The sequence below is a fragment of the Folsomia candida genome, unplaced genomic scaffold, assembly GCF_002217175.1.
Source record: "Folsomia candida strain VU population unplaced genomic scaffold, ASM221717v1 Fcan01_Sc018, whole genome shotgun sequence".
Taxonomy (NCBI): domain Eukaryota; kingdom Metazoa; phylum Arthropoda; class Collembola; order Entomobryomorpha; family Isotomidae; genus Folsomia; species Folsomia candida.
In genome coordinates this window covers 1,674,398-1,683,644 of record NW_019091210.1, presented here as the reverse complement: position 1 = coordinate 1,683,644, position 9,247 = coordinate 1,674,398, and the positions used below count along the sequence as shown (strand labels likewise).

At 39.1% G+C, this 9,247-nt stretch overlaps 3 protein-coding genes across 3 annotated transcripts; all 3 read right to left on the bottom strand.

Annotated features, from left to right (window-relative positions):
* Nucleotides 1-954: 954 nt before the first annotated feature.
* Nucleotides 955-3,063, bottom strand: LOC118438134. The gene is made up of 3 exons (XM_035857929.1): nt 2,988-3,063; nt 2,820-2,913; nt 955-2,739 (listed from the first exon to the last, which is right to left on the bottom strand). Exons 2-3 carry the CDS (start codon nt 2,865-2,867, stop codon nt 1,216-1,218), a joined length of 1,572 nt encoding a protein of 523 aa, XP_035713822.1. The 5' UTR covers nt 2,868-2,913; nt 2,988-3,063; the 3' UTR covers nt 955-1,215.
* A 903-nt stretch (nt 3,064-3,966) lies between these two features.
* LOC118438046 lies at nt 3,967-5,977 on the bottom strand. Its single transcript, XM_035857738.1, has 2 exons — nt 4,595-5,977; nt 3,967-4,357 (listed from the first exon to the last, which is right to left on the bottom strand). The coding sequence occupies exons 1-2, from the start codon at nt 4,973-4,975 to the stop codon at nt 4,124-4,126; spliced, it is 615 nt and encodes a 204-aa protein (XP_035713631.1). The 5' UTR covers nt 4,976-5,977; the 3' UTR covers nt 3,967-4,123.
* A 295-nt stretch (nt 5,978-6,272) lies between these two features.
* On the bottom strand, nt 6,273-9,121 carry LOC118438023. Its single transcript, XM_035857695.1, has 5 exons — nt 7,327-9,121; nt 7,000-7,232; nt 6,790-6,931; nt 6,442-6,719; nt 6,273-6,363 (listed from the first exon to the last, which is right to left on the bottom strand). The coding sequence occupies exons 1-4, from the start codon at nt 7,487-7,489 to the stop codon at nt 6,517-6,519; spliced, it is 741 nt and encodes a 246-aa protein (XP_035713588.1). The 5' UTR covers nt 7,490-9,121; the 3' UTR covers nt 6,273-6,363; nt 6,442-6,516.
* Nucleotides 9,122-9,247: the final 126 nt, after the last annotated feature.

Here is a 9,247-nt window from a genome sequence, read left to right as displayed (position 1 = left end):
CATGTGATGAACTCACCAAATGTGAAACGAGTTTACATCGGATGATCCGAGGATCCTGTGTGATCCTAGGATCTCATCGGTTAGGATCGGATCGGATTGTCTGATCCTCGGATCCTCTATCCGATCCGTGTGAAAATCCGATCCTATCCGAGTTTTTACGATCCTAGGATAGGATCGGTTACGGATTACCATCACTACTCTTAGAAAACTGGTATTAAATCATTACCTACGAGAGTACATATATGTACATATCTATGACTCTACCGGCACTGGTATTAACATAACATTCCCATTCGGGTAATGTTAATGAAAAATTTACCACTCAGGAACAATTTACTACCAATCTGGTAGAACATTTATTACCAAATCAATACCAGCACGGAGTATGTATGTGACTACCAGATTTTTAGCAGTGTACTGATAAGTAAAACCCTGTATAGTAAGGTTAATAAATAGCTTGGTATTAAAGTTTTACTACACTAGTAAAGTTTTACTAGTTTTATGTCAGTAAAAAAACTTTAAACAAAAAAACAGAGCAATCAATACTTGCGTGACTATAAGACTATAACAGATTTCTAACAGTGTATGAAAAAATTATAGCTAGTTGATTTCCCCATTAATTTTTTTTCATGCACAGTTTCAGAGCATTTCGAAAGTGATTTTCGACATGTGGAGCAAACACGAGTTTGAGGAGAGGGACGAGTCTCGCGTGACTTTAGTTTTACTGGACATGGCACAAAACCCGATCGGACTTAAGGCACACAGCTTTTTGGTGACGTATTCGTTCATGGCGACGGTAATTAAAAAAAATGCAAGTGTTTCACACGAGGATGTAAATATGTAAGTCGTGATTAGTTTCACAATTATTATTTACAGATTCTTGGTACCATTCTGACCTATGTCGTAATATTTATGCAATTCAGCCAGAATGAGAAAAATTAATGGAATATATAGTTCGAAAACATAAGGAAATCATTTTTATTTTCCGTTATCTTTGTGCATTGAACTTAGAGTAAGCCCGCTTGCATGAAAATACATAAATATACAATTACAAAGATGTGTAAATATTAGACATTTGCATATATTTGCATATAGCCATAAGTGGATTCACACACAAGCTAATTAATAAATAAGTAGAATTTTTAAAGTAGTTTTATTTGGAATTTTATTTTGATAAAGTGGTTTTCCACATTTCCGCTTGACACACCTTCACCCTCAGTATAGTCCAAGTTTATCCCCACAATCTCCACAAATTCCTCCCTCACCACCAAACGTGACACCCAGCTCAATCAGCTTCGCCATCCTCACACTTCTCCTGCCCCTTTCGAGAACGCCGTAATCCACGTTAGGAAAAATGGTGGCAATCCTGGAATAAAAATCAGTCCCGTTTTCCTTCCACCCCCAACATTTGCAAATCTCCACTTCATCATCGCACCCGCACCGCCGCCGCATTTTCATCCTTCTTCCCACGCCCACCCTCATGGGGATGGAAATGTCTAAATTCCTCAGTGTCCCACACGGCTCGAGATCCTCCGCCAAAAACGTTTCATAAAGGAAAAGCATGGTCGCCTCAAATTGCAAATTTTCGCACGGTTTTTTCATAATATTCAGCAACTCAAATGGAAGAAACATATTTTGGGGGACGACGCGCACAACTAACTTCTCCAGGATGGGAAATTGTATGTCATACGATAACTTAACGTAATCCGACCCCGTCTCAAAGTTTAAGTAAAGATCGGGTCGAAACCATTTGGCCCTGTTGTCGGTACAACTTATTACAATTTCTTGTCTCAAAATTTCGAAAACTTTTAATTTCGGGAGAATCGGGACGTTGATGTGTTCCACCGGGAAAATTGATGGCGTTATGTCCGGGGTTACGTTTCTCACGCCTGAGATGCACACGTGTTCCAACTGTGGCGCGAGGAGGCGAAAAAGCTCGACAACATCCTTGTTACAAACGTTAAATTCGAGCCGGATAATAGTTGCGAAATTTGGTTTCAGAGGTGTTTCGAATTTGAAAAATTGCGCTGCGTAGCTCTTTTGTAAATGTGTTACGTTGATATTTCTTTCCAGTGAGATTGATTTAAGGCGGGGTAATGTGACACTGTCTTCGGAAAGCAGCCCACCCGGCAAGTTTGACAGGGAAAGATTGCCCACCTTGCAGAAAATCTTAAGAATTCGGATTATCAGGGAGATAACGGCGGGCCATCGGTTCATGGTACGGTCCTGTACAGTTTCCAAGTGAAGAGCCAAATTGACCAATTTTTTCCCATGGGGGATCACGCTATCGGGAAATAAGTGTTCCCCAGAAGACAGTCCGTCTTCATGGTTGATCAGTAACAATTGGAATTCTAAGGATCTCAAGTTTGTGGAGGATTTTTCAAAAAGTTTGACCATGCGAGATGCCACGTGGTGTGAAGAGGCATCGAGGGGGAGAACGAGGGATAATTTTGTTACGGATGAGAAATTAAGAGAGGAGAATAAATCTATTTTTTGGGCCAAAATTTCCACATTTGGGCCCGTCCAGTAGTTCAGATCGTGAATAAGAATTTTGACGTTTGGAGGCGATAAGGTCGCGAGGGGGACGAGCTCCTCGGGCTCGGTGACGTTGTGGAGGTGGATCTCGACCGGGTTTCGAACGAGGACATGCTTCAGAGCGGCTTCTTCCCAGGTGGAGTTGACCAGGGAGGCGGATTCTAAGTCTGGGGTGGAGAGAAATCCCATAATTTTTGAAATTGTCTGAAAAAAATTGCATGACACAAACTAATTTAACTTTGGAAGTTTTTTAAAGTTTCAAAATCAAGTGGTCAATTACATACCTCGGGCAGATCGGATATTAAATGACACGTTTGGGCAGGATTCTCCATTTCGATGTTGGAAGGAGTTGAAACGATGAATTTATGCGAACAGGTGCTGGAAAAACAGACAAAAAGTTGCAAAATTTCTGAATTAGTTTCAATTGAGTTATTGAGAAAGTTTTTTTTTACATTTTTAGGAAGGAGGTTTTAAATGTATGTACATGCCAGGCGGAGTGGTATGTGAAACTTAATAGCCCGTTAAGATTTCATTGAGCACCTGAAACCAAATTCTAAAAAACGGTTGCAACTCGACCTCAGAATTTGTAAATAGGTTGTAAATTCCAATGGCATGTTAACATAATAAGAGATACGTACTTATGCATGTTCATATATTGGTATTTACATACATAAATACGTATGTATGTAAGTACCACAAAAACTCAAATCCAGACCGGGGGCCCCTAAATCACGCCTATTAATTTGGGTAAGGTCACTATTTATAAAATTATAAAAGACATACGGGACTTCAGTTCAAGCAGCGGCTACTATTTAAGTTTTTACGGTTTGTAAGTATATTTACTGTGCATGTAAATATGAAGTGTCCTGAATTTTGCTCTTTGTTGAGAATTATTTAGGAAGTGACTTCATTTATTTAAATATGCAAATAAGCAGATGGATATAGATTATTTTGTATGCATAGGATTGAATTGAAGTTTTATTGCACTGATTTACATACATATGCATGTGTATGTACATATGTATGTGTAAACAAGTTTATAATAATGTACACATACCATATCTGCGAATTCAATTGATACAACAATGAATAAAACTAATGCATGTAAGTTTTACAGTAACAATGACCAGGATGAGATATGTAAGACAACTCTAACTTAACATTACGTATACGTAATGTGATAAGTATACTTATCACACAAATAAGCAACATGCCATGTTTTAACAGTTTACATCCTAATTAGGCCAACGCTTCTAATTTTATTTAATTTCCATAAACCTAACCTAACGTTAAGTAACCTTATACTTATGTAAATAAAGGCGAATTTTTAAAATTTACCATTGTACACATGTTATCGATGGGGGGAAGGTTATGCCGCTGATTGGTATTCAACATTAGAATTGTCTGTATGTATAGGGACAAGCAGGGTTAGTGATGCATGAGTTGCGATAATGAAGAATTAATTGCGAAAATGCGATTTAAATATTTATTTATTCATAACTGTTCATTTTGTCCGTCACAATTTAACGTAAATGTGTTCATACAATCTTGATCCCCTTTAAAATAATTACACACACCACTCTGGTAATCAAATCCTATCAATTCCTCTCTCATCACCAAAGTTCACACCCAACTCCTTCAACTTCACCGCTCGCACGGTTCTCCTCCCCCCTTCGAGCACGTCGTAATCCACGTTGGGGAAAATGCTGGCAATCCTGGTATAAAAATCTGTCTCGTTTTCCTTCCACCCCCAACATTTGCAAATCTCCACTTCATCATCGCACCCGCACCGCCGCCACATTTTTATCCCTCCCACCTGCGTCTATTTACAAAATAAGTATGTCTTCATTCAAAATTCACTTGATTTAAAATTGAAAACAATTATTCATTCAATATTCAAAATTTGAAGGTAAATTTATATTCATTATTAATTTTTTACAAATTTTATCTCAAATTCCCCTTATTAGTGTGATTCCCCAAGTATTACGCATACATAGGGTGAAAAATCAAGATTGAATAAATGAATATGAACAGCTACAACATATCTGTATAATTCTACCTGAATTCCCGTGGGGATGAAAATTTCCAAATTTCTCAACGTCCCACACGGCTCGAGACCTTCCGCCAAAAATGATCCATACAGGAGAAGCATGGTCGCCTCAAAATGCAAATTTTCATGCGGCTTTTTCACCATTTGCCGCAAATAGGGATGAATAATCTCCGGCACCACGCGCACAATTAGCTTCTCCAGGATGGGAAATTGTCTCCGATAAGATAACTTAACGTGATCCGTCCCCGTCTCAAAGTTTAAGTGAAGATCTGGTCGAAACCATTTCAGACCGTGATCATGAATATAACAAGGTACACTTTCCTCTCTCAAAATTTCGAAAACTTTTAGTTTCGGCAGAATCGGTACCGTGGTGTGTGTCGGGGTGGGCATGGGCAACTCGGGTGAGGACACCGGGGTTAGGTTTCCCACCTCGGAGATGCACACGTGCTCCAACTGTGGCGCGAGGAGACGAAAAAGCTCGACGACATCATTGTTTCCAACGCTAAATTCGAAGTCACATTTGCGAAATTTGTCTTCAGTGGGGCATCGAATTTGGAGAATTGCAATGCATGCCGATTTTGCATGTTCTTCAGGATAATATTTGTGTGCAGTGAGATTGATTCGAGATGGGGTAATGTGACATCATTTTCTTCAAGCAGCCCGCCCGGCACGTCGGACAGGGTAAGTTTCCTCACGTGCCTGTAAATCCGAAGAATTCGGGTTATCAGGCAGATAACAGATTCCCATCGTCCCTCCACATTTGTGGGGCCTACGGAGGGCACATGCAGGATCAAAGTGGTCAATTTTTTCGCCACGTGGGGAATCATGATGTCGGGAAATAATTCGTTCCAGTCTTCCGCAGAAGACAGGGCTTCTTTCTGGTTGACTATTATCAATTGCAATTTTAGAGATCTCAACTTTTTGAAGGATTTTTCCAAAATTTGCACCAAATGAGATGCCACGTGGCGTAAAGAGTTGTAGAGGGGAAGATCAAGGCTTAATTTTGTCGCGGAGGAGAAATTAATGGAGGAAAATAGATGTATTTTTAGCGGTAAAGTTTCCACATTTTTGACGCTGCATGGAGGCCAGTCGTCGGGGTCGGATATAAATAGTTTGAGGTGTGGATGCGATAAGGTCGCCAGGGGGATAAGGTCCGTGGAATCGGTGATGTTGTGGAGGTGGACCACGACCGGGCTTCGAAAGAGGAGGTGCTTCAGAGCGGCTTCCTCCCAGGTGGAGTTGACCAAGGAGGCAGATTCTAAGTCGGGGGTGGGGAGACCCGAGCAAAACAGTCCAACTGGTACATATATGTAAGATCCAGTGGGAAAATGTTTATGAAAGTGGAAACAATCCAGATATCCGGAACCTTTATGAAAATACGGGTTCCCATGTCAAAATTCCCATATGAACTATGTGTAAACTCATGTCACTACCTATTTTTTCCTACTGGTGCATTTTCTATATTCATATAGGTGCGTCATCGTCACTCCCATTGGCAAATGAAATTTATTCCCACTTGTTTTTCTATTAAATTCTTACTAAAACAATTAAGAAAATTCAATTGTATGACTTACAGATGTATGTACCATTTATTCGACAGATTGAATTATAAAGAAATTAGCGTATAAACAAGTAGAAACATTAGTACAAGTTAAGTATTAATTACTTTGCTCGTGAAAGTTTTTTCCTAGCATCACCAGGGATGTTTTTTAGTTTTTGCTCAAACAGAATGAACTCAACTGAATTTGGTTTGAGTCCGCAAGTCCTAATAGTAAATTCTAATGCATAATAAAAAACAAAATTAATTCAACATTTCGAGATGTCTTTCTGAAGGTATTAAAAATCAAGATTCGTACCTTTTAAAGCTCCAAATCTAACAGGATCCATTGCACATCGCTGAGTTGCTGGAAATAGTGGAGATACTTTTCCAGTCAAAGAAGAAGAAGCAATTTCTTCCAACGTGAAAATTCCTCCCTCGAACAACAGCTTTCGTTTCGGAATACGGAAGGTCGGTTGATGTAACTGATCTTCGATAATTCGATCAATGAACGGTTTAAGAAAATCCCATCCGCAATTTCAATAACCTCGTCTACCCCTTCAGGTTGTGGTGTTGACGATGCTCGCTTGACAATTCCTTCCCAAATTTAATAACCACAATATATAATATGAAAGGCCAATAGATAAATTATGCAAAAATTACATACTCTTTAAGGATGCCACGTGTTTCTTTAACTCAAAATTCTCCTTTAGAAGAAGAGCAATTTGTTGGTCCTTCAGTAAATTTGTTCTTCTTTCCTCAAGGCTACTGACTTCAACCTCCTCGTCGTTGTTGTTGGACAGTGATTCCTAGGGAGCAATAAGTTAATTAAATTCATAATTTTTACTTAAAACGCCACAGCATGTTCCTCATTTACCTCTCTATTGATGGCAGCTTCAGACGTCCCGGAACCTGGAGCAAGAATCAGGCTATGCTGCTCCTCTTCGCCTTCAGAGTTTTGACGATTTCTTTTTCGTGACCGGGTGCCGTTCCCCTTGTTCTTGTCTTGCTCCACACTTGCTGCCAGATTGTCACTTTTTTCCAAGAACGATTTGTTTGCCGCCTCCTCTGCCAAAGTATTCTGCATATTCTTCATCTGATTCTTGGGCCCTGAAATTGAATTAGCAAGGGTATTAAATGCTTATTATGAAGTATTCAAAGTTTACTTTCCGATAACTACATACAAGTTAAGAAATGCGCTTACCAATACCCATCACTACACCTTCGAGTACTTGCTTATCGACTCGTACATTAACTGTACTGTGGATCACCTGATCGACGGTCTTCTCCCCAAGCTCCACGTTCTTAAGAGATACGAGTGAGTACGAATTTTCTTCTACCCAATGAATGACGACAAAACTTTTCATTTTCAGAAATTTTCATACAAGGGCTAATAATTAAAAATAAAAATGGTGTAACCGTCACGTTGGAATTTATGAATCAAAAGATGTATGTTGTTCCCACCGACATTTGCCGCCCCACGTGTCTCAATTGGCCCCGTCCGGCAACACTACAGCCGGTGCCCAGTACTCTCCAGTTTCTCGTAATACTTTTAAAAGTAACTATTTTTAATGAGTAGATCAAATATAAAAATTATGAATACCTTCAAACACACATTCACCAAAATTAAGAGAAGGCAGGAGATTTCCAGGAAAGTCAGTTGTTCGTTGTTTAAAAAGGTAAGCCAATAATGAAAAGCATCATAATATTCTTCACTTTTTATTCATCGAAATTATAATAATTTTGACGTACTTGACTAGATATCATCGGAGCATGGAAAGCGACGAAAAATGAATGATGTATTCACTGATTCGTCTGAGTCAGAAGAAGGAATAATAGAAGAAAGGGTTTACACCAGTGAACACAAAGAAGGTGTCAGGAATTGGTGCAATTTTTATATATTTTTGACGCACTTTATTGATTTATTTAAAACTGCAGACTCAATGCATCCGGAACTACCTAAGTGGGACCTGTCGAGCGTTAGTGGAAGCGAGGTCAGCCTGGAAGATTTCAACTTCTCCGATTTTAATGATGACGAAGGAAGCAAATGCCCGGTATTTTAGTCAACTTAAATAATAATTATACGCCGTGTTGAAATTCATGTCATAAATCGTCAACTGCTTTTTCAGGTTGCTGACCCAATTCACCCCTTTTCTTCAATTTCAAAAGAGGAAAGTGTCGCAGCCGTCGTCCAACTTTCTCTTGCACATAATTTGACCAAAGCCGCGACGGCTGATATCGTCAAACTAATTGCTTGCCACGTTCCTCATGGTGCTGACTATCCGTCGTCGTTTTATCGCTTAAAAAAGGAAGCGTCACTTGAGCAAAACTGGACAAAACGGCACTACTTCTGCGTTCAATGTCAAGAAATTTTAGATTGTTACGACCGTTGCCAGATTTGTAATACCATATATACTAGAAAAAAGCTCAAAAAATTAGGGCATTATTTTATTGTTATGGATCTTCGCAAGCAGTTTTTAACGTTGCTAGAAAATAGTCAGATTAAAGGTTTGATTATTAGTTCCGCACATAATTTATCACTAGATACCGATTATAATAGTATCAAATCAGGATTCGACTACATGAAATTGTCCAAATCGCCCTACGATCTTACATGCACATTTAATATAGATGGGGTTCCGGTTTTTAATAGCAGCAATTCGTCTTTATGGCCTGTTCAAATATCGATAAACGAGCTTCCATTTAGGGTTAGGAAGAAGAACATTCTTCTTGCAGGAATTTGGTTTGGACAGTCAAAACCAAATATGAAATTATTTCTTCCAGCTGTCATTGATGAAATGAACTCTTTAAGTAAAGTTCCGTTAATTTGGAGTTCACATGAAGGGATTAGAATTGTTAGTAAGGTATTTTTCCCTTTGTGCTCGGTTGATTCTGTAGCTAGATGCATGCTACAAGGTCACACGCAGTTTAATGGGAAGTATGGCTGCAATTGGTGTCGAAATCCAGGTAAAACTATTCCGCAAGGCAAAGGTCACTGTCGTGCTTATTTACCTAGTTCAACTTCATATAAAGAGCGAACGCCAGAATCATATCGGCGTTTAGCAGAAACAGGGAAATTTAAAAAGGGTATTAAATTTTATAGCCCATTATTAAATTTAGAACAA